This window comes from Leptosomus discolor, chromosome 8 (assembly GCF_034619465.1).
Source record: "Leptosomus discolor isolate bLepDis1 chromosome 8, bLepDis1.hap2, whole genome shotgun sequence".
In the NCBI taxonomy this organism is placed as follows: domain Eukaryota; kingdom Metazoa; phylum Chordata; class Aves; order Leptosomiformes; family Leptosomidae; genus Leptosomus; species Leptosomus discolor.
In genome coordinates, this window is record NC_141398.1 from 60811530 (window position 1) to 60839024 (window position 27495).

At 57.1% G+C, this 27495-nt stretch overlaps 2 protein-coding genes across 2 annotated transcripts; one reads left to right on the top strand and one right to left on the bottom strand.

Annotated features, from left to right (window-relative positions):
• Positions 1 to 196: 196 nt before the first annotated feature.
• On the bottom strand, positions 197 to 8876 carry TERF2 (telomeric repeat binding factor 2). The gene is made up of 10 exons (XM_086469010.1): positions 8684 to 8876; positions 8340 to 8435; positions 7715 to 7845; positions 7319 to 7405; positions 6519 to 6665; positions 5700 to 6115; positions 4794 to 5180; positions 2709 to 2794; positions 1988 to 2040; positions 197 to 1204 (listed from the first exon to the last, which is right to left on the bottom strand). Exons 1-10 carry the CDS (start codon positions 8859 to 8861, stop codon positions 1046 to 1048), a joined length of 1740 nt encoding a protein of 579 aa, XP_086325136.1. The 5' UTR covers positions 8862 to 8876; the 3' UTR covers positions 197 to 1045.
• A 6024-nt stretch (positions 8877 to 14900) lies between these two features.
• CYB5B (cytochrome b5 type B) lies at positions 14901 to 27199 on the top strand. Its single transcript, XM_086469157.1, has 5 exons — positions 14901 to 15053; positions 23049 to 23177; positions 23702 to 23728; positions 25573 to 25604; positions 26532 to 27199. The coding sequence occupies exons 1-5, from the start codon at positions 14901 to 14903 to the stop codon at positions 26620 to 26622; spliced, it is 432 nt and encodes a 143-aa protein (XP_086325283.1). The 3' UTR covers positions 26623 to 27199.
• Positions 27200 to 27495: the final 296 nt, after the last annotated feature.

Here is a 27495-nt window from a genome sequence, read left to right on the forward strand (position 1 = left end):
TGCGGCAGCACCTCGCACCTCCAGGGCGTTGCTGCTCCACCCCAAGCAGCCGCTGACACAACGGCGCCAGCCGGCTCAGGAGGCAAAGGGGGAGCCCCCACGTTCCTGGGGTGCTGTGTGCCCCGGGCAGCGCCCCCAGCTGCCCCATTTCCTCCACCTGCGAGGTCCAAGCTCACGCTTACTACAAACTCCGAAATCCAACAAGAAAGGAACTTTATTTTACACGTGGCTCGGACACGGACTCCAGCGTTGGCACCCTCGGAGCTTGCAGGGATTGCGCACAGGAGGAGGACGTTACCAGGAAGGAGAAGTACCAGTAAGACATGACCAAAACCAGTAAGCACTGGAAATTCTAACATGGGAACAACCAACATTTAAGCACTAAACAAAGAAAATAATGTTTTTAAAGTCTCAAAGCTGGGAGGGAGAAATTCCCACTCACAGAGAGCCGTTTACAAAGGAGAAAGAAATGTCAAGGAAAAAAAAAAAAGAATCTAAGCAGATCACCTTGCCTAAATCCCTTCTTCAGCCCCAGCAGCTCTGGGACTACGTGCTGCCTCTCCCACAGGGGACCGAGCACAAACAGATGAGACAAGCAATTCACAGGGCAGACGATTAAAACACATAAAAGTAGCCACTGACGGGACGACCCTGCCATCCGACAGCGTCCGAGCAGAGCAAACTGTCGTTTCAGCCGCCCCTCAGGTTGGGATTCCTCCCACACGGGCTGCAGGTGTCAGGTGGAAAAGGAAGTCCCACTCCAGGCCGTTTCCGAGCACGTGCGATCAGGCCACGCAGCTCCCGCCACGCACAGAAGACCCAAACTTTGCAGCCCCAACTCGAGACACGAAGCCCCTCGGTTCTCGCCCGACATGGTTTCCGTCTGCCGCAGCAGCCTCGGGGACCAAGAGCCAGAGGCGCTCCCCACGCTGGCCCCAACACACCCCAGGGAGGAGCACAGCAGCCTCCCCGCTGCTAGAGCTCCGGGCTGTCTTTCAAAAGAAAAATGAGGTTTTTTGCACTGAAGGTCCCGAGGCGCCCAGCTTTAGAGGATCCCCAGCTTTTTCATGGTCCGCCAGCGATCCTTGATCATCACTGCTGTGCGGTTCTGGAAGGGGTATTTCTGGCAAATGGCCTTCCACCTCCCTTCTCCGAACTTCTTCACGCCATCTTTGATCCACTCGCTCTCTTGCATCGTCCATTTCTACAAGAGAGCAGGCAAGCAGCGTGCTGTGAGGACAGAGCGCGGGGCCAGGGAGGAGCTGCGGTCGGCAGAGCGCCACGCTGCAGCTCCTTCCTTAGCCCCCCTTTACCACCCGTGCTCTAACACGGAGGAAAGGCGGAGATGTCACACACACAGCGCTCAGTAATCACTTCACCGTGGATGTGCCCTCATCACTGTGACAAACCAGGGACGTGCTCAGCTCCAGCACGAGCCCAGCAGCAGTTCTGCCTCCCCGAGCACAACACTGATCCCGTGAAAGCAGAACATGAAATAACTGAAGCAAGCCGTTACCGGGGACAAGTGCTGCGTGGTGCACGGCAGCGCAAGAGCCAGCAGCCGCCTTCCCACCAGCAAGGGTGAGAGTTCCCAGCAGCACCAAACTTGGGACCTCTTCCCAGGTACAACAGCTGCCGTGCGTGTGTCCCGCACCCCAACAAGATGCTGAACTCTCCAGCACGTGGGGAGCTCGGCAAAGCCACCTCTGAACCACGGGCACCAAGGGACTTCGTGCACGTACCCAGCGCCTGGCGCGTGGGAGGCACAGCTTTAGCCAACTCCCAAACCAGACTGGTTTAAGAGAACCTCCAGGCAGCTCTGTGAACGAACAGACCTGCACAACTCGGATCAAGCCTGGATATTGCAAGCACCGGCCTCGGGAAGCAGCAATCCTCCCCAACACGCTTCAAACTGTCTGTTTGCTCTCCTATACCGACACGTCCCGATTTCAGGCCTGACTGAAAGGACTTAAAGGCTCCACGTTACCTGCTTCTTGGAGCCGAAGACCGTGGTGTTGTGGCTGTTTGTCCCAAATGATGCTGAAAAACAAGGCAGGAGGATTACACTTCACCATACCTCAGGCGACACAGACCTCCTCGAGAGGACTACGCAGTCAGCCCGCAATGAGAGCGCCCCGTGACAGACAATGAACCCAAATCCCTTTAATCCCTCCCTCTTCCGCCGCTATGGCGTGCACAGCCTTTCCATCCCAAGCCCCACTGGCTTTACGGAAAAGCTTTCCAACGAGATCTGTTTTGTTTTCAACCAGCCCGTACGTCAAAACCAGGGCTGTCCATCCGGGACGTGGCTACGCTGCACACTGAGGCTGGCATTAGACATCCATTGTCCAGCCCTTCCCACCAGCTAAGCCCTGTATTTAGCTGCAAAGGGGACTGGACTGGAAAACTGATCCGGCTGAAAGGGTCAGCTTAACCTTTATTCCACAGCACTGAAGTGGGCACAGGGAAAGGGCTGTCTGTCCTGCCAGCTAAGCGTGGTTGGTCTGAAACCTGACCAGGAGCTTCTGGCAGGCGCTTCAAGTCAGAGGTACAAAGAACAAGTATCTCGCAGTTGGGCAGCTACCCACTGTCTTGGGCGTTTCTGGTTCCAAAATTCAGCCACACCGAAGGCGGCAAGGCACCCGTGGATGAGCCCCAAAGCCAGGAGCATCATCAATTAACGCCTGCACCAGGGGCTCTGTTCTTACCCGTGTCCGAGAAGAGCTCATCCTCGTCGCTCCAGCTGTCTTTTTCTTCTTTGCCATACGAGCTGTTCCACCTTCCTTGGAAGGACCTGAAAGCACGCAAGCATTTACTTGGGCTACTGGCCAGGGAGAAGGTTTTAGGGGGAGAAGGTGGAGGGACACCTGGAGCACAGCGGGCAGGCCTGCGATGAGCAGAGAAACGCCCCATAAAGCGACTCACGAACCCGCCGCCACCTCCTGCTCCCCCCTCGGAGCGGGGAGGGCTCCTCAGGAGCCCCCAGCCGAACACACAGCATGCAGGATCGACCCGCAAGTGCAGGGCTGGGTGTTGTAGCCAGCTCTGGCAAGAGCAAGTGGCTGGGTATTAACTGCGCGATTAAGCGCTTTCAGCCGCACCCAGCGGGACTTCCCCCGCCTTCGCGTACGGCACAGACTGGCCGGCAGCTGTGGGGAGAAGCCTTTACTCTTCCCAAGACACATTTAATCCTTACTGTTTCACTGCTACCACCACTGAGGTCAACCAAGCCACAGAGGCCTCTCCAGGAGATCAAGTGCCTCAACGCGGTCGCCTCCTTCCAATCCTCCAGCCCAAACTTGTGGGATGAAATCAAGTCTGTCAAAACCCACCTCAGCAGGTTCGTCCCTGGCTGTCACATCCAATCTAGCTGAAGCCAGTTACGACTCCAGGAAAACAACTATTCTCTATTCTTACTTGAAGTTGCCTCTTTGTTGCACATAAACATTCGAGAACCAGCTGCCGGCGGAGAGGCACAGGATGAGATTCCCAGACCGACGTCACTGGCACCACTGCCACCAGTCCTGACCCTTGAAGGCTTTAAGACAAGACAGCCCCACAAGCAGCACGGACAGTAAAGCACTTTCCAGCTGAACTGGAAACCAACTTGCACAGCAGCAGGGCTGAAACTGGAGAACTGCTCAAGGCAGCAGCAGCTGGAAGTTTATTAAGTTCCCAGGTGACCCTATGAAGCGGACAACAGGGCGGGAAATCCCTCCTGGGCATCGCCTCTGACAACCAGTTCTACACAGACACACCAGCAAGACGTCCGAAGGATTTCACCACCGAGGTGCTGCAGCACATCTCCACTTGCAGCCGCTCTCCCGTGCTTCAGCGAAAGCCACTCCACCTCCCGAGCAGCCAAGCTGCACAGAGCACCGAGATCTTTACTGCCCGCCCTTCAAAACCAAACCTTGGCGTCCTGGGCATTCTTGAGCCAGGGACTAAGGGAAATTGCATTCTAGTTATCTTTTCAGAGACATCAAGCGCTCCTCGATCCTCCCAGTTTCACTGCTGGGGATCCAAGACACGACTACTGCTGGCTGCTGCGCAACTCCACTGAGCAAGCGGGCGGCAACTCGGACATTGAAGCAGGAAGCTTTGCTACACCCTGTCGAGATACTCACAAGACTCTCGGCTTAATTTTAGACTTCTGCCAGCCTACTCTGGCGTTTTCTGTGGGAAATCCTTATAAAAAGGAAAAGACCCAAGCACACCCCCACCTCTTATTGCAGTCATTTCAGCTGCAAGGTAAGCGATAACTCATACTGAAGAAACAGTCTCACAGCTACGACTAGGAGTTTCCTGACCAACACAGGTTTCAGGAAAAAAGAGCTTCAGTGAGGCCAGCGTGGCCTGTCTCAGGAGGTGGAAAGGAGAGTTTAACCTGTCCCACCAGATGCACCTACGAACGCTTTCCAGCTTCAGCGTCGCTAACCGAAGCGCAGAGAAACCCGCGACGCGCGCTGGCATCACCACCAACACCGACTGTGCTACCCCTGCCTCGCCGCCACGGGAAGCTGGACCGTGTTCCCCTCTCCACTAACCAAACAGCGCAGCGTGAGGACAGCTCTGCCCACGCCCCCACGCGGGACCGGCAGTACACTCATCCTTGGCAGTGGCAGGATAATGACTGGACTTGATGATCTTAAAGGTCTTTTCCAACCAAAACGACTCTATGATTCTACCCTGAATTAAAGAAAAAGGTCTTTGTGGTTCAGGCTACCGACGTCAGCTGCAAGTCAAAAGATGGGGTGCAGATTAGAATATACCACAAGAGATGGGCTCCATACTTGGCACTCTTAGTAGATACAGGCTGGTCATGCAATTTCTGAACAGGTCTGGAAGCAGAAGATACAACTGGCTCCTGGGAAGAGTCTGGGCTCTCACTCGACTCGCTGTACTGGCTGTCTCGCTCCATGACCAGTTTGCTTATGGTCAACAAGCGTTTGCCCTTATGGGATATTTCAGGAGGGTCTGAGATCTCAGAATCTTGGTTCTCCTCTTCTTTCCGTCTCTTGGTTCTGTGGGATACAGAAGGAGACAGTTGCTTGGGGAAAGAAAAGTCTGTTTCGTCCAGTTTGGTGAAGAGCGCATCAGAATCCCGGGAGTCCGACAGGATCTTGAAAGCTTCTCTCAGAACAGAAATCCCATACGCGGTTACGGCTCCAGAGGGCTGCCTACAAAACAAACACAACTGAGCAGGTTGTAGAGGTATCGCTAAGGTGGCTCCACTTCACCGACACTGGGCTCTGCCCCTACGGTGTCACCCTCAACAACTGACCCCAGGGTGCAAGTAACATCCACCAGGCGGGCACGCCCACCCCTGCCACCCGCCCTCCTCCTAAACGGCGCCGTGGGCAGCAGGTCTCGAGAGCGCCGCTGGGCGCCCTGCTCTTGCCCACCGAGGGCTGAACCACACGGGCACCGAACGCTGCTCCACGAGAGCCAACCTTCTGGCAGCACTGCCCTCCCTCCCTAGTTTACAAAAGTACTGCACATCTTCAGGAAAAAAAAAACCCACCCAATCCCAAACCACCTTAACAATTTTGGTGCGATCCAGCAGAAGTGTCACAGGGATAACCTTTGGGGTGGGCACACGGGGAAGTTAGGAGCTGCCTGGGCAGAGCAAACTACCCCTCGGAAGAGAGCTGCTGCCGCGCTGCATCCACAACGCAGGGCCAGATTCCTCTGCCCACCTTTTCGAGTCCCTGCAGGACACTCCTGGAAGTTCTGGAGCTGCTGCTGGTGGTTCTTTAGCTATTTCCATAGGCTCTGAAGCACCTTCCGAGACGTTAACCGCGGCTGCTATATGCTCAGGGGTCGCTGCTGGGTCAGAAGCTCCTTCCGTCGGCTCGGGGGCTGCTGTGGAGTCGCTAGCTCCTTCCGTCGGCTCGGGGGCTGCTGCGGGGTCCTCTGCCCTTTCTGCAGGGTTGGGAGCTCCCTCCAGGTCTTCTGCTGTCTCCGCAGGCTCTGGAGCTCCTGCTGGGCCCTCTGCCCCTCCCGAGGGCTCCGGAGCTGCTGCCTGGTCCTGTGGCCCATTTGCAGACTCAGGAGTCGCCGATGAGTATTTTGGTTTTCTGGCATGTTCTGAGCTCAAAGTCTTTCTCATTACCTTGGACAGAGAAAAAGCACGTAACCCAAATTATAAAGACAATTCCTGGTACTCCCAGCCCATTTCACCCCCTCCCAAAGGCTTTTTAAGCTGCTGCTTGCCGTTCCATCGGCACCACGTACAGAGCTCACCTCCATCAATTAACACTTGAACACATCCGTGTACCAACTGTATAAACGGACTGGATTTAAAGTATTTTGGATTCAACTCGCTGTTAATTAAGTGCCTAAGCTCTAACTCATCACTGGCACAGGAGGCAGGCAGAAGGCAAATCACTGGATTTCATCGCCTCGTGGCGAAGTAAGAGGCGGTTCTCCCCAAATCCTCACCTCGTGCCGCTGCCCCGCGCTGGGGCAGAAGCGAGGGCGGGCCGGGCAGCCCGGCGAGCCGGGCAGACACGCACCGTTAGCAGCAGCGGCTCCGAATCATCCACGTAGCTCTTCAGGAACTGGAACACACTCTGCTGGAAGTTCTTGTAAGAGAAGTTTTTGACGACCGGATGCGTGGAATTCTTCTCCCGGATGACAGTCAGCAACTCGTTCTTCTTTTTCTAGAGGAGAGGCAAGAACGCTCTCAAGGGGTTCGAGGGTACAACAAGGACAACCGCAGGCGCTGGGATCTGGGCGAGGACCGGGATGTTCTCCAGGCACCGCTGACACTGACGTGAGGTTGGGCAAAGGCCCGAGAGCAGGAGACCCATCTCGTCTCGGCAATCCTGACCTTCTGCTTCCAGAGCCCAAGACATTACACTGCCTATGGAAACGGGAACAGGGATCCTTCTGCTCTCAGGACCAGCCCTTCTCTCTTACTGGTGCTCTGTGTGTGAGCTGGAGGTTGCCTCGAGGCAAAGGATGAACGTTGAGGGGAAGACCCCTGAAGATACGTGAGGGAACGTGAATAACAGAGGGAGCTCCAAAGTGATGACGGACAGGTTTAGAAATGCCACTGAGAAACACTGAGGGCCCATCCTTCGAGGAGGATTCTTTCCACTTCAGCACCCTCACCCTTCCTCCTCATGCAGGCTTCCCCAAGAGGCACGCTTCCCAGGGAAACCCTTTATGCCTGCGATACAGGTCACAAGCGCCCCTCCCTGCCAACACCCCATACGACCTATCAGACCCCCCCCAAATATCCCCGCTCCCCCCGACCCCACAAGACATACCGGTCCTCAAGCAGCCACCTCTCCTTCCAGTGCAGACCCACCTGGCTTTTGGGCTCCTTCCCCATATGCCTCTTGACAATTTTTGAAGCTTTATCAAACTCTCTGTTTTTGATGCAGACGATCACAGCCTACAGGAGAAGACACAGACCAGTTTCTCTGCTGACACTGAACCGGCCGTGCTCTCTAGGTGAGCTTTGGGAAAGCAAGTGCTGTGATCAAGCACCACACCCAGGTAACAGCTCAGCACCAGCACACACAGAGAAACAGCTTGTGCGTTCACCGACGGAGAAGCGCACACACGCAAGATACACGGCTGCAGCCCAGTCAGTCCCGAGGACAGCGTTCCGCACACGAGGCAATTCCCACTGTCATTCACGCAAGACTTTTCCAAGACAAAAAATGAGCTGAGTATTTATTGAGAAAGAAAAACGACTTACAGCTTCCTTCACCATTTTCTGAACAGTTTCCATCGTCTTCTCAGCCACGGAGAACTCTCGCTGGATGAGCTCCAGGACACCGATCGCCGATTCAAGAGGGGTGAGCTCCGACTCTTTATCAAAGGTGCAATCTACAAGAATTCACAGACCACCAGTTACTCACCTGCACAGTGTGACTGCAAATTCTAGAGCTACTGAGGACGAAGATGGGAGGGAATGGCAGAACCTGTGCAAGATCCCACCCAGGCACGGAAAGCTATAGCAGCACCACCTGACTACAGGTACCTGGCCCGGGGGAGCGCTGCAGAAGCCACGAGGGGCAAGTTCAGGGAGACAGCCCTGAAGCCTGGGGTCGAGCATACTGCTCTTGGCTAAGGGCAACAGCCCTTCCCTTGCGACGGCAGCGCAATGCAGCCACGACCAGCCCTGCTCCCTGTGCCCTCGCCCTCAGGGAACAGCTCCTACAGCGGAACAGCTTCAGCCTGGAGCTCTGTTCTGCGCAGAAACGCAGCTCCAAGAGCGCAGGGACACGGCCGCAGGACGGGGCACACTCTAGCCAGGGCAGCGGGCTGCGAGCCCACACCGGGGCTTCCCCGGAGCCTTGCTGGGGGGGTTGGGGACCCACCGAGGTTCTCGCCTTCCTCCACCCGCGACAGGAGTTGCATGATGCGCAGCATCTGGGCCACCATGGGCTCCTTCTCCAGGGGCCGCATAAGCAGGGCTGTGGGACAAGGGGCAGGTTACATCGGTACAGCACGGCCCAGCCCCCCCCCCCCCCCCCCCCCCCAAACCCAGCCCTCCCTCATAGCCCCCCACCCCCATTCCGGGCCTGCCCCTTCCCAGCCGCCGCCCTGCTCGCCCCTCCCGCCCCCACAGCCTGTCCCCGCTTCCCGCCGCGGCCAGCCCGGCTCAGCCCGACGGCCGCCGCGAACACACACCCCCCCCCCGGGCCCGGCCCGCGCTGCCCACCCTGCATGATGTCGCGGAGCTGCCGGAAGTCGCGGTTCCGCCCGGAGCGGTAGGCCGCCAAGGCCTGGTGGAAATAGAACTGCAGGATCCAACCGTTCATCGTCTCCTCGGTGACGCCGCCCCGCGCCGCCGCGGCCATCCCCTCCCGCCGGGCCTCCCGCTCCCGCTTCCCCACCATCCCGCCGGGAACTGACGCCAGGCCTCGGCGGAAGTGACGATCGCGCCGAGCCGTCGTCCCCGCCCCCGGGTGCCGTAGCCGTATTACGCACAGGCGCTTGCAACTCCCGGTGTGCACCGCGCCAGCCCCCTCCGCCGCGCCTACAACTCCCAGCGCGCACCGCGGCTGCGCCGCGCCGGCGCCCTCTGCCGGGCGGGGGTGCGGGGCCGGGCCGGTGCCCGCGGGCAGGCCCGGTGCAGGCAGGGGCGGCACCGGCGGCACCGGCCGCGTCCCCCGGGGCCGGGGACCCCCCGCCGCCCATCTCCGTCTCCTGGGCATCGAGGGGGCTCCTGCCGGCCCCCACGCTGCCCGGCCTCCGCGGGGGAGAGGCCCCTCCGGGGCAGCCACGTTGCACCTCGGGCACCAAGGCCCGGGGGCGGCTGTGAAATCGTTCCAGCCCCTAAAGCGGAGCCGGTGCCGTCTCTGCCGGGACGGACAGACGCTCAGGGCTGACGGCGGGGGGGCAGCGCGGACAGAAACGGCAACCGGACCCGCCCAGCGGTCCTGCAGGGCCTCATGGGCGGCCATGTTAGAGCAGGGGAGCGGGAGCACCGGCCTAAGCGCAACCTGCGTTCGCAATGCCGCCGAACCCTTCAAGTATGAGATAGGAATTGTTATTTTCTACTTTATTTGTTTTTTTTTTTTTACTTTATGCTTTTTTTTCAGCCTTCAAACAGCCAGGATGTTTTCATAGGTGGCTGACACCTGTTCCTTGTACTCCAGCCGCCCCCAACCCCATTCCCCTGACCTGTAACAACAAAACGACGTCCCTGTTCCAGGGTCTCAGGGCAGAGATTTTCAGGCTTTGCGTAACGGATTAGAAGCCCTGCCTTCCCAGTGATCCCCGTGAGCGAGGGCCAAGAAGAACTGGTGCCCTGAGGAGGCAAGCAGGGCACTGGCAAGCAGACCCTCTGGATTATGGTGCTGTTCTGGGCTGCTCCAGGGTCTCTCTCACTCGGACACAGCGTCGCTTTGGCCTGGGGAACATCACTGACACCATTCTGTCTCACCTGAGGTGGAAAAGCACGTGAAAATTCCTCTGGCATTAGGTTATCCAGGATACTCCCTTCCCTCCACCCCTGGCCAGAGGAGAAGGAAACACACATGAGAAAAATCACATGGAAAACAGTAAAACTGGGAGGGATTTTTTTATGGGCAAACAAAGGGAGATAAAAATAATCCGTGCAAGAAAGGAAGGTGGCTGTTCCCCCCGGCGCGGTGCGACTGCCCTGGGGTGGGTGAGCGCAGAAAGGGAGCGGGACGTGGTGCCGCCGTGCCGTATGGGCAGCGAGCCGGCGCCGTTCAACGCTGGGAAGGATGCCGGGAGAGATCCCGACGGCTGTTCCCTGGGACGAGAGGAGATGGCAGAGCGACGGGCTTTGGTTAAAGCCCTTTCCCGTGTGAAACACTCGTGAGCAGAACAGTTGTGCTCTTTTTTCTGTCACACGCTGCAAGAACAGGGGACAGGGCCGGGGCTCTGCGCTTTGCCGTTCTCCCCTCGGTTCTGGGAGATCAGCCCCACCAGCAGCACCGCACCGTTCCCCACCGCGGCTTTTCGAACGCTGCCCGGGCTCTCCCGACCCCAAAACTCCCGTTTTTTCTGAGCAGCTCAGCGCCCACCGCTTCGGCAGATCCCCCCAGCACAGGACAGGGTTTGGGCTTTTGAGCCATTTCGTTTATTTCTGCTCAAAGATCAGAAAGAGCCCCTGGAGTCCTCTGCCAGGGGAAACCAAGCAAGCTTTCCCTCAGAGATGCCTCCACAGAGCCATTCGGGGGCAACCTGCCTTCTCCAAGCCAGGCTTCGCTCAGGAGCAGCAGCAGTTGTTGCTCGCCAGGTTCCACCCCCTCTGCCCCTCCAGGGCTGCCCTCCCCTCCTCCTCGCGCCCACCAGCGCCTCCCCAGCGAAGGCGTCGTCCCTCCAGATCTCCCAGGAGAGCTGCTCATCCTCCCGTGGGATGGAACTGCTCCGGGTCAGAGCAGACCGACGAGGTTTCTGCAGCTCCTGGGAGGGTTTGGCCAGGAGCAGCCGAAGGAGCCTTAGCGTGGTGACGCTGGCAGGGAGCAGAAACGGGCACGGCAGAGCCGCGGGGCAGCTGGGGAGGTGCTCACCTCCCACCAGGCTGCTGGAGCCGGGAGAGGGCATGTGGCAGGGGCCGCAGCCGTGGCATCTCAATCCAGGCTTCCTCCCCCCAGGCCTTCGCGGCCTGCCTGGGCCTATTGTGCGTTAACAGCACCCGGCACGAGCCCGAAATGGGGATTTCTAGAGGAAACCCAGAAATACAAACCCTTGTTTCCCTCTGTGATGAACGAGAAGGACGCAGGGATTACGGAAGCCGGCAGTGGGCCTGGGATGCAAGCGGCCCCGCTGTCCCCTTTCACCGAATCCTTGCTTGGTGTCATCATCAGTTTTCTCAGGAAAAGGTTTGGCGTTTCACGTGCCAAAAGAAACACCGGGCAGGAAGGCACAAATTACAGCCGTGTTTGTGCTTTTTAGTCGTAACTAGGTGATTGATGGATTTTGATGAAGTGATTACAGATGAAAGAAAACATTCCGGGGAACAAGATCTGCACGTTGCTGCGGTCTCGTGCCTGTCTCTCCGTACGAGTTACAGTGGAAAAGAAAACAGGAAAATCCCCGGGGGCAGCGGGTCGCCACGCGCTCCGTTCTCTGCCGCAGAGAGAGAGAGAGAGAGAAACCCGCCAGGTGTCCGTCTCGAGAGCGAGCCCAGGGCTCGCTCTCGAGACGGACACATGGCGGGTTTCTGGCTTCTGTTAGGGCCTGGTGATGGCAAGGAAGAGCAGGGATGGAGTTTTGCCGCTCGATAAACACACACAGAGCTGGTTTGTTACCTGCTCGTTCCTGCTGACGTGCCTAGAAAGCCCGGTCACGGACCAGGATGCCGCTGCGTTACGTGCCAGTGCAGAGCAGGTCGCAGAAAGGCAGCGGGCAGCTTCAGAGAAACAGGCAGCCACGGCACAGCGGGAAAGGATAACGAGATTGCCTTGCACAACACGCCGAGAAACCCTCCAAGCGGGAGAGCTGCAGAGAAGAAAGCACAGAGGCGCTTCTGGAAAGAATTTATCAAGTAGGTTGTAGAAACTGATGCTGTGAGGCAACTCGAGGCAAAGGGAAGTAGTTCATATCGAAACTGAGACAGGCAGGAACGTGCTGGGAAGGATCTAGAAAGAGAGACGTCGTTTGTGATGCAACCAAGGGATGGGGCCAGCAGAAACGCGGCAGGAGGTGGGTAGCCTGGTCAAAGCGAGAGGGCAGAGTCATCTTTGCAGCAGCTCTTTGCGTGGAGCTGGCCAAGCCCGGGCAGAAGGGTGTTGTGGCAACGGGGGCGCACGATGCTGAAATCCCAGGTCAGTTTGCAGGACGCAGCCTGGCTGGGGGAGCCTCCCCCTTAGCCACCTTCCACAGTGAGGGAACAGCGAGGAGCTAGAAACACCTCCGTGTCAGAGAGGATACACACAGGCTCAGGGAAACCTCCCCAGTGACTGGAGAAAGGGACACAGAAAGGATCAGAAGCGGCAGGAGCTCAGTATTTCATCTCTGCTGAGACTGAGCTTTTGGTTAGGTGACTGTGAAGAGGTTTCAGGACAGCAGGCCAAGACTTTAACAACATACGCTATCTGGTGAAGTAGACGTACAGGCTTGCCCAAACAGAGAAGATGCTTCATCTGTAAACGCAAACTGGGGTGTCCGTATTGCTGTGAAACAGCTGGGGAGGAAGCTGCGAGGCCTGCGCCCTCCGGCCTGCAGCAAAGCTAGAGAGGAAGAGGAGGCTGAGGGTGTCAAGCACAGCGTGACTTCAGCAGCTGCTGGGCACAGCCCGAGCAGGTACAGGCAGAGCGCTGGTTCTGACAGCCGGCTTGCAAAGAGGCACTGCAGACCTCACTGGGCAGCGAGGGGGTATTTAGAGGAGGACTTCAATGGGCGTGCGTTGCCTCAGCGGAAAAAACCCAGCGAGCAGAGATGAAAGGGCCGAGAGGGAGAGGAATAGTCTGGCTTGATGGCTGCCTCAGTAAGTGTCGCAAAGTAACACGAAGTTTAATCTAGGGGGTGGCCACACAGGAGCCGGCCGTTCCCCAGAGCAATCCAGCGAAGGCAGCGGTGCAACCAGCCGCTGCGCCGCCCACCAGGCTGTGGGAAAAGCAGAAGCCCCAGCTGGCTGTGCCAGCAGAGCGGGAGGAAGAGCTCTGACGGGGCCGAGAAGCTCGCTGGGAAGCACGGGGCGGTACGTGCGCTTAGAGACGAGCGCCCTTTGCTACAGCGGCGGGAACCGAGCGTCTTGAGGAGCAACATGAGGGAAAGTCACCGTCAGGCCAGGCACCGAGGGACGGGACACGTTCAGCGAGGTTCAGCCGTTGCTGTGGCACCTCCAGGTTTAGAGCCGACTTTCTGGGAGAGAACACGCCGGCAGCAGGATCTGAATCCTGCACGGACTGATCCGACTCGAACGCCTTCTCCCCCTGCACTTTATTCTCTACCCCACAGAACAGCTTTATTGCCTCACTGCTCCTTTGATGGCCCCTCATTTCCTCGCACAAACCCAGCAGAACGAGGCCAGGATAAGCCAGTGTATGACACCAGCTGCCACGCCAGGCCTCAGCCCAGAGCTTCAGCCGCTCCCAAAGGCTGCGCTACGGCAGCGACTGGATCGGGTGCCGTGGCCGCAGGCACCACTGGGGCGACTTCTTTCTCCCCAGCAACAGACACCCTTCGTCCTTACCAGAGAGTGACCCAGGAGATTTGACACACAGCCTGGGATCTTCAGGGAGCTAACCCGGCTTTGTACGGCAGTGGATGTGGACAGACAGCGGGGTCCGTTGGGATAACATCTTTGGAGCTGATAAATCTCCCAGCCTGTACCACTAGGTATGTCTCATTCCCACAGGGATCCCAGCTTAGTGGCAAGCCAGCTACCTGCTTCCCTTGTGCTCCTTTTAGAGGCCCAGCTGTAGCAAACTGCACAGGGGTTAGGCTGCCCAAATTCGCTTTGCACGCACCTTTCATCTTCAGTGTGGATAATGGCATTAGCACTTCTTACAACACAGGGCATTTCTGCCTCTGCAGCACTTATGTTAAAACAAAACAAACAGTCCAGCGTTATACCTGCACTGCAAGTGTAAGAAAATAAATTCCACAGCCACGACTGCGAGTTCACGAATGAAAATGACCCGTTTTACAAGTTACTGAGCTTCCAAACAGTCTCTCTGTCCCCAAACCCGTTCAATATGGCTGGCAGGGAAGAGGCAACTTGCCAAGCGACTCGCATCGGATCTGCATGTCAACACTTTCCTTCAGAAACCGGTAAAATGGCAGCGCTGGGAGGCGTGCTGCGCCTCCGCTGCCTCAGCGTAAGGACTGCCGAGATGGCCGCCCGTCGTGCGTCCTTGCAGAAAGAATCGAACTAAAAAGAGCAGCAAAAAAGCCGTTCCTGTTGGCGCTCGCACCACAGGGGCGCCTCAGCTCGGCCAAGGGACCCTGACAAACGACCCCGGTTCCCCCTCACCCGCCCAACGGGCCGAGTTACCAGAGGCTGGCGATGGACACCGGGCTCCGCCGCGGGCAGGCCGCTCTCCGGCGGCCCGGGTGGGGCGGCAGAGCGGCCGAGGCTCCAGCTTCCCGCCAGCCGCGGCCCGGGGCGAGCCGGAGCCGGAGTCGGGGCGGGGGCCGGGGTCGGGGCCGCACCGGCAGGGCCGGGCCTTGCCTCGCCTCAGGCGGCGAACTCCGGCCCGGCCCAGCGCCTTCCCGCCCTGTCGCTCTGGCCGCTCCCTATTGGCCAACGTCCGGCGCCGCGCCCCTCCCATTGGCTGCAGCCGCCGCCAGCCGTGGCCCCACCGCCGGTGTTGCTCGCTTCTCATTGGCCGACGGGCTCGGCCGGGAGCCGCCGCGGGCCTTTAGCTATAGGGGGGCGGGCGGGGGCGTCCGCCATCGCTACGGCGGCCGCTGGGGGCCAAGCCTGTCGTTCCGCGAAGCTGCCGGCGGCCAGCATGGAGCCTGGGGAGCGCTCAGAGGCCGGGGGCTGCGCGGCGGGGGCCGGGCCCGTCTTCACGCTGGAGGAGGTGGGGAAGCGGAGCTCCAGCCGCGAGGCCTGGCTCGTTATCCACGGGCGAGTCTACGATGTCACCCGCTTCCTGGAGGAGGTGAGGCCAGGCGGGGCGGGGTCCCGGCCAGGCGCCTCAGGGGCCGGCGGCGGGGGGTGGAAGGACAGGGCCTGGGTGGGGAGGGGGGAGGGAGGAGAGCGCCAGGGGGGCTGGGGCAGGGGGGGAGGGCGTTTGGGGCTCAGAGGGAAGGGGAGGGCCTGAGGGGGCGGGGGAGGGGGGGCAGGAGGGCTGCCATGGGGGCAGAGATCCCGGGGCGAGGGGGTCTGCAGGGGGAAGGGAGGGAGAGCAGCCCCCGAGGGGGGAGCTCCTGTGTCCCGAGGCAGCTCCCTGGCTCTCCTCAGCGGCCTAGCACTGCCCGAAGGGGGGGTGGGGTGTCGCCGGGGTGTCGCCAAGCCCTGAGGAGGGGCGCCAAGAGACCCGCTGGTGCGTTGGCCGCCTGTGTGGTTTATACGCTCGGGGCAGCTCCTGTCCCTGCTCAAAGACACCTGGAAGAAACAGGACAGAGGTGGCGGGTCGTGTTGGCAGAGGCCAGCAGAGCACAGGGGTTGTGCTTTTACTTGTTTGAGTTAACTTGTGTTTTCTTGGGGAAGTCTGTTCAGGCATGCCTGACGTGGGAGATGCAGCTCCCCTTAAACCGTGTTACTTCACTTCTGGTCTTGTAAACAGCATCGGGCTAGGTCAGTGGTTTAAATTTGACGTCTCCAGGGACACCCCAGAACATAAAGGAGAAGGTCATGGTGGTTCAGTAGGTGGGCATCTGCCTTCCCAGAGGTGACCACGCACGAAGTGATGCAGTCGCTGCTGCACAGTCTCCAGCCCTCTTGGATGCGGGGACAAAAGTAGCTTCTAGACTCGATGCTTTTGACTTCTGCTCTTGACAAGGTGGAGAGCGGCATCGTTTCTGTCTGGAGCTGAAAACAGAGTGGGAAGAAATGGTAACAAAATTTCAAAGGGCTTTTATCCCAGCTTCAAGTAACACCAAACCCTTTGTAGCGTCTGCAGGATAATGCCCAAAGTTAGTCTGAATCGGCTGTAAAAGAAGAGCCCTTCACTGAAAGTGCGCATGTTGCTGCTTGTCGGTTTTTGCTTGTCTAAATTAGACTTTCATTTTCCTCCAGGCACATAGGATTAAAGCATGACTGCTGTGTAGTCATAACACAGAATGACAGAGCTGCCTTGGCGAGGTGTAGAGGCTGGTCAGATGGGAGGGGAGAAGGATAACCTGGCAGCTCTTTCACGGCGGCCTGACAGCTGGAGGCAGTGCCTTTCTGTGTAGCTTTCCGTATTTATTTATAAGGCTGGACACAACCTATTTTGTTTGTTGCAGCCGGCATCGTAACGCTTCGTTCAGAGTCTGACTTGGAGTCTTCCCCCAACATTTATTTTAAGAGAGCCAAAGCAGGGAGTGGCCTTTACCACGGTGGCTTGAGCTGGCCTTTGCTGTGGCCAGTTCTGCGCTGTTTATAGCTTTTATAATGAAAAATCCCTCAATGGCTCCTGGCTGCTCTCTCCTTGGCTCACCGGGGCCTGCTGTTGGTGCTCCAGCACGGTCCGTGGATGCCTCCGTGTCAGGTGCCGGCTCTGGAAAGCTGCCTGCTGGGCAGCTGCTGTTCTTGGGTCTTTGATACTTGAGAGAGACTTTAGGCACCAGAGGACAGAAAAGTATGTGAGACCGTGGGCTGGTGCCCGGTGGAGGCGCGGCAGCTTGGCGCTACAGGGCAGCGGTGGCCTCAAGAGTGACCAGCTGATGGTCAGCTGTTGGTTCGACAGGAGAGCCTTCCGGTCCAGCAGAGGGGAGGGACTGGTTGCACGTTTAGTCACATCCATCTGCTGTTGATTGCGAGGTGCAAACTGTGCTGTGGTGGGGTGGGAAGGAGAAGACAGTTGCATTGAGTGCGGTTTTGACTCGGGAAGCTCTGAAATGGTGGAGCTACGAGCAGAATGAAGGTACTCGGATTCCTGTTCCAGGGTCAGTTCACGGGACCAGGAGTTTCCCAGCTGGTACGTGAGGATTTTTCGAGCCTTCTCCGTGCGCCCCCTCCCACGTCCGGGTTCCTCCCCACGAGGCCAAACCTGCCATCGGGCACCTGTCACATTCCTGGGAGAGCGCAGTGGAGCACAGAGCTGCGGCCCGGCTACCTCTGCTGATCCAAGGGCACGGGCAGGGGGCGGGTGTGTTTTAAGGAACGTTTGTTACTCCGCTGGTTTCTGACATCTTCCCTGTTTGCCCGCGTCTCGAAGTCCAGTACCAGAACCAGGGGACATCGGAGCCGCTGGCTGGAGTCAGGTTCAACACGGACAAACGGCGTTTCTTGCCGCGGCAGGGAGCAGCCCAGGGGAACTCCTTGCCAAAGGCCGCTGTGGGGGCACGAAGGTTAAGCAGATTCAGGGGAGGACGGGGCGAAAATGTGGAAAAATAATTCACTGCCGGTTTCTCAGTAACCAAACGCTGTGGGTTTAGGAAGAGCAGGACCCGCAGGAAGCGCGTGCCTCCCTCACGCTCCCCTCCGCGTTCCAGTTGCGGTTCCTGCTTGTCGCTTTTCAGACTGGAGCGTTAGAAAAATGTTTTCAAGATATTTTCCCTAGCGTGAATGACGCTGTGTTTCAGAGCACGGGCGCTGTGTGCTGGTCACAGTCTTCATCCCGGCATTCCCTGTGTCAGAGGGCAGCTGGGGCGTGCTCCCTGGGACACCTTCGGTGGCATCAACGAGCCCAGGAAACCCCCTCACTGCCCCCAGCGAGCCAGGTCTAGCAGTGCCCTGAATGTTACCTTGAGATGATATTTCACATTGCCCTTTCCAAGCCCTTTATCCCGTTTGTGCTTTTTCTGACATGAAAAATCTCTGCTTGGACTAGGGAAAGGAAGAAGGCGGCGGCTGCTGTTCCAGCTGGGCCAGCACGGCCGACGCACCGCTGTGCTCTGAACACCGCTCGCTGACACAGTGAGACTTGTAAACGTAGGTCAAGGCCTCACTTATTGGCAAACCCCAGTTTGTATCTGTTACCCCGCTGCAATCAGCCGAGTGACAGGGGAGCAACGTGCAGCTGATCGGAACCAGGAGCGTTTGTCGTGTTCAGAAGTTGCAGCTGCCTGACGAGCCGCCCTGCTCTGGAGCCCTGAGTTGCTGCAGCTGCAGCTGTGAGCGTTGCAGCGGGTGCTGTTTCCCCGTGATCCTGCGCAGTCCCTGAAGCGGTGCCTGATTGTTGCCTTTTCTGGCCTTTGCTCGCAGATTATTTGAACAGGATTGCCGAATTCCGCGGGAGCGTTTGCTGCCTCGGAGGGATTGCGCCACCTCGAAGCAGCCTCGCTGCGGAGGGGCGGTGGGGTGTTGCTGGGTGATCCCTGCAGGCTGCGCACGGCAGGTCAGCCGTTAGCCAGCCGACTCCAAAGCCGCGTGATGCTTGAAGCGTGCGTCGGTTCAAACTTCCCGTTGACTTTGTCATTTACCGTGTGAGAGGAGTGACAACGAGGACATTGATCACACAGTAAAATTCTACTGAAGTGTAAGAACGTGAACAAAGTGCGGGAGACGTGCAGAGACGGCAGCTGAAATGTCACAGATGTTTCTGGGAGTCTGCGGTCTCTCGTGCTTCAGAAAGCCTGTAAGTGCCTGAAGTGAAGTGTGATGGTTTGAAATCTGTGGCGCTATCGCCACGAGGCTCATCTGCTCCCAGATTTGGGGAACTGGACCACCAGAACACGTGTTAGTGCTCCTGACTGCAGTAGTCCAGGAAAGCAAGTGTAGACTAAGGCTAGACAAAAGGGGCTGGCTGCCCAGGTCGGTGTGACCGACGAGTGAGGAGGCGGAGGAAGGCAGACGTACCTCCCCGACAGGCGCTCTGAGGTCTGGTACTGCTCGCCCTTACTCCCTCCCCACACTGGTGTTAAAATCTGTGGCTTTTGTGCACAATCTGTGACAGACTTACGTTCACAAGCATTCTTACGACAGAGGGACATGGTTTATCTCCATTTTTACACACGACTAGAAGAGTTTGGAGACAGACGGTTCTTCAGTCCACCCTTTTGTCGTTATCTGAGTCCGCAAGCGCAGCAGCCACTGCAGCTTTGTGTCTTGGCACGTGCTGCTGCTTCTGATACCCGTGGTACGTGTGACTAGAAATCTGTTTGAACCGGTTTCCGAGGGGAATGAGCCTGGGTTGTGACAACTCTAACCCAAATTGGGCAGTTGGCTTCAAGTATAATGTTCTTCAAACTGTGCTTCAGAAGAAGGGCATACTCTACGACCCACAGCTTCTCCTGAAAATGATGTGCTTCTGACAGAGGTTACGCTCTTCCCGGGCAAGTGTACAGCTGAGGGTAGGGTCTGTGCTCGGAAGAGCTGGTAGTTAAGTGCATTATCATTGAGATGGAAGTAAAGAGGAGGGAAGTACCAGCTGGTTGCTTAGACCAAAGAGGCAGCAAGTTTTTAGATCCTTACCTCCCTCCTGCACCAGCAGGAAGAACCCAGTATTGACTACCCAGTAAGAACCCAGTATTCAATAACCTTCTTTGTCTTTCTGTGTTCAGTTCCTGCGTACTCTGGCGTAGCTGAAACCAGAGCTGTGAGGGAGAAGGAGGAATGTCAGAGATCTGGATTTGCTCATGCCGACTGGCTTCAGCTTTTTTTGGAGAAACCTGTTGCGTGTCTTAAGCTTTGAAGGATGTGTGGTGGGCGAACGCCACTTGTCTAGGTGGCTGCTTGTCCTTGTTTTCCGCTCTGCGTGGTACCTTACGCTCCGTACGCCTTCTAAAGGCTACGCAGGTGGAGCATCTCCTGAGGCCCCGTGCGTAGCTGCAGCCTCGCTGGCTGAGCGCAGGGGATGGACTACGGGAGCCGCTCGTTAGGGAGCGAGTCATCGAGGGCAAACTTTCTGTGCTCGCCGCCTTGGAGCATCAGCGACGTTTAAAGCGACATTTCAATGGGGTTGTACAACTCTCTACCTCTGCTCTTCCTCTCTGGACCCAGTTTGGAAGCTGGAGAACTTCATTCAAAGATCCCACTGAAGGGATGCTTTTGAGAGCACCTGCCGTAGCCCTGGGTATCGCAGAGCGCGAGGAAGTCTTGGGTTTTCTCCCCCCCTAAATCAGCTGATGTGGCAAGAGCGGGCTGCCCTCCCTCCTGCACCGCCAGGAGGGTGCCTGGCGCTGGGGATGGCTGTTGGGCTTTCGTTTCCAAAGGAGAGGCTTCTCCCCACGAAGCTCTTTTCTCTGCTCAGTGGTGTCGGTCGTCCCCTTCCAGAACTGGTGCTTCCAGGCCATTGCCGCTGTTGCCAACGTGATTTCCTGGGCACGCCGAAGGCTCCGCTGACAAGAGGTTCCAGTTCCATTGCTCTTGTTGAGGAAGGCTTCTGAGGGCTGGCAGTTGGGCCCACCTCTCTTGTTCTCGTTTGCTTTTGTCTGTTTCTTTCCAGAAGCAGACATTTTCCAGCCCTTGTTTCCTCTGGAAGTAGTTTGTTTTATTTCCCCCCCCCCCCCTCCACATTTTGCAACACTTCCAGTTTTCATGTTTTCCTGCAGGAGCTGTAGCTTTGAGACGTTTTGTGGCAGAGTAAATGCCATCCTGTATAAATAGTCTGGTTTTGCGTTTGCTCGGGCATGACAAGGTAAGAATTGTCCGGCTGCAGCCGTGGTTGTCTGGACTAGGGAGCCCCTTCAGAAATGTGATAGGCCAGGATGTTTTGAAATTTTTTCTTTGGGCTTGGTGATTGCAGTGAAGGACAGATGTGCACGAATAAATAATTCTTTTTCTTACTTGTGGATTTAGCAAGTGCGTGGGAAGGCTTCAGACCTGAAGATGTAAAGAGGAGTAAACTTTACTGCTCGCTCCTCTCGTGCTTTACCGTTCTTCTTCTTCTCTCTGGCACGTGCAGACGGGATGCCACTGAAAGTCAGCGTGCGCTGCATGTTCCCTGTCGCTGCAGGTTTTTGCCTGCCCTTTTAGGGTGGATGATCAGGAAAGCGAGGTTGTCTTCTTAAAATTCAGTTCTGCTGTTTTTCCATCTGAAATGAGGTTTCTGGTGAGAGATCCCTAGGGAGTTCTTCTAGAGGGCTCAAAGTAAACGGCCAGCTTTTCACCCCCCAGTTTCTGTGGCTCTTTGCAAACACACACATAAACCAGCTGGAAATTGGTCAGTTGTTCTGAGTGCTGTGCGTGGACAACACGCAGCATCCCACCGCTGCGGGCAGGTCCGGGAGTGTGGTCTGAGGGGCGCAGGGATGATCTACAGGGCGGTCTTGCTGCAGCCTGCGTTCCCCTTAACTCCCCTGTGTTAGAGACAGGCATCCGGCTCTGTAGTGAGCTCGTTCACAGCTACCCCAGCGGGTTCCTGTTCTTCTTTTTTGGTAGGGTGGGTTTCTGCTGGGGTAATCCCTGGTCTGCCTGCCTCTGAGATCGCCTGAGCCTCAGGGTTGGCGTGGGAGAAGCGGCAGCAAGCCCTGCAGCCAGGCACGGCGGGAAGGAGCGGAGTGGAGCCTCGCTGGGTTTTTAGTGACTGCCTGCGAACCACACCGTGCCCTGGGACTGCAGACTTTGCCCTGCGTGGCCGCTGAGAAAGCGCCACGTCGGGTTTGTGACATACCTGGACAATAAAGGGATTTATTCGGCACGAAGAGCTGCGATACGGGGATTGCAGAACTGGCTGCAGCAACTCCCTGGAGCGAACAACTGGGCTGTTGTTGTGTCCGTACCGAGTATGTTTGGTATGAGGTGTGATAGTCAAGTGGGAATGTTTAGATTTTGGCAGGAAAAACACAAGCTGGAGGAAGAGGAGCAAAGGCAACTGTGTCTGTGGGAAGGAAAAGGACACTACAGCGAAAAACAGGTGTGCTGGGCCTTTGGTCGGAAATTTAGTCGAACGTCCCTTCTCCGGTTCCAGGCTCGTGGCTGTTGGAGGCGTTCCAGGCAGCCAGCGAACAAGTCTCACCTTCTCAGCTCATCACGTTGGGTGCTCGTTGCCCGATGCTCTAGAGACCTGGGTTAGTCCCCGTGCGTGCGCTCGGAAGCCTGGCCACGTTATCGCCGGTGGCTTCAGCTGAGCTGTTTGTCCACGCTCGCCCTGGACAGGGGTCGCACTTTGCTGGCTTTGTGGTTAGGGCTTCCCATTGCCCGTCCGTGCCCGGAGCTGCGGTGCTGACTGTGCTAGAGAAGAGCCCAACCCACCGAGGAGAATAGAATTTTTTGTCGGTTCGTGCCGCTGGGTCCGACAGAAATGCCCGTGTCGTGGTGGAGCGTCCTGGGGATGTGGTGCTTTTGGTGTTGTCACTTCTGAACCTCTGAAATCAGTATATGATGGCAAACAGTGTAGTTTTTCGCGATGCCTTTTTTTTTCGTTTGTTTTTTCCTCTCCCCTGGTCGTTGCGTGGTTGTACGCTGCGTCAGGTTCAGTAGGGGTGGGCCTTCAGGAGTGTCGTAGCTTCTTATGCCGCTAGAAAATGTATCTCTCCTCTGTTCTTCTCCCCTCCTCGTTGCACAGCTGTGTGCAGAGAGACGCTGTCGGCCAAATACTGCTGGTTTTTGTAGCATCTGAAGAAGCAGAATATCCTTTCCTCCACGGGTGCCTGTAAGGGCAGTGTTGTCATGTGCTTCACTGACAGCTGCGTTGCCTCAGGAAAGTTCTTGAGAAGATCATGCAGGAGAGGCTCCTCCTGCACTGATTCATGCAGTGAAGCCCACGAAAAGCTGGGATGAGGATATCCATCCTTTGGTAGTGTTTCCTTGCCCAAATCCATTGCAGAATCTCGGAAGGGATAGCTTGGCTGTAGGGGACAAAGCTGTGCTCCCCTGTGAGTGTTGGGGATTCGCCTCTTTTGAATGATAAAAGTCCTCCCAGGTCCGTTCCAGGCTGTGCAGCACACGTCATTCTCTGAGAATTCCCAAAGGAGAGGCCAGACCATAATGAATCTTTGGAAGATTTCATTGATGATGTTGGTTTGAGGCATCCGTGACGAACGGAAGAGGTTGGGAGGAGGCTGCTGACACTCTTGGTACGTTTTTCGCACCCAGCCCTTTGCTCACCTGAAGTTTTCTCTTCCAGCACCCAGGTGGCGAAGAGGTTTTGCTCGAACAAGCTGGTAGAGATGCCACAGAGAGCTTTGAAGATGTTGGGCATTCCACAGATGCCAGGGAAATGCTCAAGCAGTACTACATAGGGGAGATCCACCCGGTAAGGACCAGCTGGCTGTGACAGCCTCTTTCAGACGCAGGATGGGACTGGGTAAAAGTGTGGCACTGCTTTGTGTAACCCACTAAACGCATACCCCAGGGTGTGTCTTGGGAAATAGGAAGGTAGTTAAGGGGTTTAGGCAGTGTCTGTGTCATCCAGGATTTCTGCTGAGGAAACAAAACCGATTTAATCTTCTCTTTCCACCGTTCAGAACAGATTTCTCGCTACAATTAGATGGGGGCACGTAAAGAAGCTGTTGTAAGCGGTTCCCTCCTTAGCTGGTGGTACCATAACTTCCCCTTGCCTTGGAATTAGAGCTCAGGAGGGTGAGAGATCGCAGGGGCGTGGTGCAAACACCAGCTCCTGCCTGCTCCGCAAGGAAGGACTCCTTTGAAAACCAAATCTGGGCAATTACCCCGTGATGAGGAGCGTGTGCAGGGCAGTTCCCTCGTAAAGACTGAGGGTTTCTCTTGAAGTCAGTGCTTATCTTTTTTTTTCTCCTTTTTTCTTTTTCCCCTTGACAGCACGATCGTAAAGAAGAAGGTTCCAAGGTAAGTGATTGGTGTTTCACTTTTCCATTGTAAGGGAGTGCTGGTGAAGCAGTCTTAGCTCACAGACCAACAAGGAAGCTGTCACATGCCCCCCCCCCCCCCCCCTTTTTTTTTTTTTTCTTTTTCCTGTGGCGCTTGTGGCTTTATGTTTACACAAACTGCAGTAATGAATAAATCTTCCAAGCAAATTACACCTTTGTTTTTGCTCTGAAGCTCAGCAGTCACCACAGAGCGAAATTGGAAGTGGTTTTGTGCCCCCTCTCCCCTGACATCAGCGATGTTATTTCCACACCTTGAGCCACAGCCCGGTTTTTTGCGTTCCTTGCTACATCCTGACCACTGAACTGTTGGAGCTGTTACATCCAAGCCAGGAGACGGGCGCAGCCCCCGTGGGGTTGGCTGCAGAACAAGAATTCTCTGTTAACTGCCCTCGTAATCGTCGGTGTCGCTTAAAACGCCGGTGCTCCTGGATTAGAACAGGGCACGGCGTTGCAAAAGCGCCTTTGAGATGGCCGGGGAGAGGGCAACGGCGGCGAATAGGATCCCGTCGGAGAGGTAACCGTGTGCCTGGCAGCCGGCTTCTCGTCTCGCCGCTCTGCCTCCAGCCACGCTTTCCTCGGGGGCTGGCCACAGCAGGGCCGCCCGCGGAGCGGCCAGATCCCAGCGGGAAGCTGTCACCAGGGAGGGCGGCGGCTGGGCCCTTGGGGGTGTCGGCTCGCTGCAGCCAGCCGCAGGCAGAGCGGCTCGGGCCGGGTGAAGCCCGCGCTTAGTCGTACCGCGGGACCGCGTGGTTACACGTACAGGATGTTGTTCGGTTCAGCTCCGTTTCGCAGACAGAATCGTGTGCCTGTGGTGCCCGTAGAAGTTAAGTAGGAATCCGAGTAGCTCCCTTGGATACGAGTTAAATATTTTTTTTCTAATATTTTGCCCTTCTGAGGAGGAAGTCCAGTTAGTCACGTCCGGCTCAGGTCTTTCTCCAGTGTACGTCACCTGTGTTAAAAGCAGGCCCAAGTATAATGCCAAAATAGCAGCAAGAGGTAGAAGTCAGTGATGGAAAAATAAACAGGGGGAACCACGGAAAGAAGTAAAACTTGCAGGTGTGTGCTCCCGTGACGTGGCTCAGAGGCGGGTCCCCGCAGGTCGGTGGCAGCGCTGAGCTCCCGCCGAACGTACGATGGCAGAGAAGCGAGCGCCGGGGCTCTCGGGGAACAGAGGTGGTTCTGTTTGGGACGGGCAGGAGAGGTGATTTGTGCTGGTGCGTGTTGATTAAACTGGAGAGCAGCGACAGCCGGCGAGGAAGAGGCCGCAGAGCTGACGAAAGCCCAAGTGAGACTTTCAGCTGCCTGGAAAAAGTATTTAAATTCTCCGAGTTTTATGAAGGGAGAAGTATAAAAGTTCGGACCCAGGCTGCGTGCGAGGGGAGAGCCGAGGGGAACGTGGCGGTGGTGCTGTGCGCCAGCGGGCGGGCGGCGGGAGAGCGAGCGGGGGCGTGGGCCGGGGTCTGGAGAGGGGGTCGCAGTGAAGGGGCTCTCCGTGTCGGAGCACGGGGAGTCACCCGTAGCGTGGCAGACGAGCAGGACCTTCTGTTGAGAGGGGTGCAAGTTGAGAGGGGTGCAAGTTCCAGTGCGAAGGTGAGGAGGGATGGGATTGAGGGAAGGGATGTGGAGGTGAGGATGAGGGCAAACATCCCCAGCAGCATCCGCGCTTGTGACAGAGGGTGTGTGGGAGAGGACGGGGGCGTTATTTTTCCTCCGTATCTGTAACCACATGTTCAGTCTTGCAGTCGTCTTAGCACATGTTCAGCGTTTCCCTTTCCCTCACTAACTCCCTCTTTCCTCCTTCAGAATCCAAGTGTGACGTCCTCGGGCCAAGCAAGGTACAGTATCTGCTTAAAATATGAGTAAGAAACCGAGGGGTTAGGACCCTCCCGTTGTAGAACAGCGTGTTCACCTCAGTGGGCAGGGAAAAACCCCCGGGGGTCTCCTGCACCGTCCTTCCAGCGAGCAGACGGCCCAAAACAAACCACCAACCCGCAGCTCACGGCGTGCGCCTCCCTGCTGGGAGGTGGAGACTCAGCTGGCAGCACCAGGTCCCCCGCGCCGGGCTGGGCAGAGCGGGCAGCCCGGTGTTCCACACTGCAGGGCTGGCTTGCTGCCGGCCGCGGGGCGACGCAGCCCAGCCATGGGCCTTTGGTTGGGGGGGTCTGTCCCGTGAGCAGCCCCATTCAGCTGGAAATCCTTCCAGCCAGAGCAGGGCCTCGGCCTTCTGCGGCTGCTGCAGAGCTTTTCTGCTGAGGAGGCTGCCGAAGGTGAGCCTGCGGCCTCTGGGTTGCGAGCGGGGAGGATTGGGGGGGGGGGAGCTGTAGCAATTTCCATCCTTGAGTCAACTCAGCTGTTTGTGTAGCACAAATTACCGTCTGCCTTATTTAAGGAAAAAAAAAATAACCGACCCCAGAACCACCAACAAAAACCCCAAATTGGTTTCTGTGTGTGCCGGGCTGGAACCCTGAGCGATTCAGCTGCTATTTCACGAGCCGCCAAGCCGCCCTGGCAGGCGTGGGGGCCTCTCGCAGGGGCCGGGCAGAGCCCCGAGCACGGGGACGGCTAGAGCTGCCGCCCCTGCGAGCCAGGGGCCGTGGGGCTGCTCTGTGAGCTGATGGGGGACGCGTCCCGAGCGTTCCCTAGAGGAAAGCAGACGCGTCGTACGTGATGAGCGTCTCGGGTGAGTTATTAGCTCCGTGTACTTTCTTCCGTTTCACGTTGTGTGTGCCTCTTGTTTTGTTGGTTTGTTTTTCTCCCCGTAGTTTCTGGTCGACGTGGCTAATCCCCATCTTCGGAGCTCTGGTCCTCGGTTTAATGTATCGCTACTACGTGTTGGACGGGAGAACCTCTTGAGCGGACCCAGCCGGGACCTCGGGCAGCCCGAGAGAGGGTGTGAGAGCGCGCGTGCACGCGGCGCCTGGAGTCCCGCTTCCCTTGACCTCCTCTGCCTTGCTTCTAGCTTTCAGTCTGCCAAGCAGGGTCCATATCCAGGCTGGGACCAAGCTAACGCCAAACTCTCTCTGTCCTGACTCTGGGACCCTCGGACCTGTCGTACCTTCCTCTCGCGGCGGCAAGCGCGACTCCCCGGTGTTCTCGTGGGCCTGTGCGCGGTCCCCTCGCGTGCGCGTGCTCGCGCGCTCTCTCTTGCTCTCTCTGGCTCCCCGAGGTAAACCACAGACCACCTTTTTCTTTCAATGCCTTTTCGTTGAGCCGGATGACGTGAAGCAGCTGCTCGTGAGCCTGTGGATTTGCCTCAGTCCTTCGCGTGGCGTTGTCAGAAACAAACTGCGAGCTGCCCGCAGTCCTCTCCAGACAGGCTGCCCGGAGGGTTGGTTCCGCCGTCGCTCTCCCAGTGCATGCAGGCAACGCTAATTGGAGCAGCAGGAAATCGTAGCTTCGCTACCTCTTTCTGTCCGTGTCTGTTTTTAACGGTTCAACAAATACAAGTGTTTTAAAAGTGATTCTGTTCATTTTGTAATATTCGTACTTGTCCCGTTAAAGTCTGTTCTGTGAAAGAATTGATACCTTGAATCCTCGTGTGTTTGGGTGCTTTTGTGCTGCACGTGGCCATGCCAGAGGGGAACTGGCGCGTGGCTTCTCGAAACACAGGTCTGTCTTTCTCCCCGAGGTCTTGATGGGGCGTGTGGATTGGAAACAAAACTCATTCTTACTGACCGTGAGTGTGCACCAGATCGGGGGGACACACACACAACAAATACATCCAAT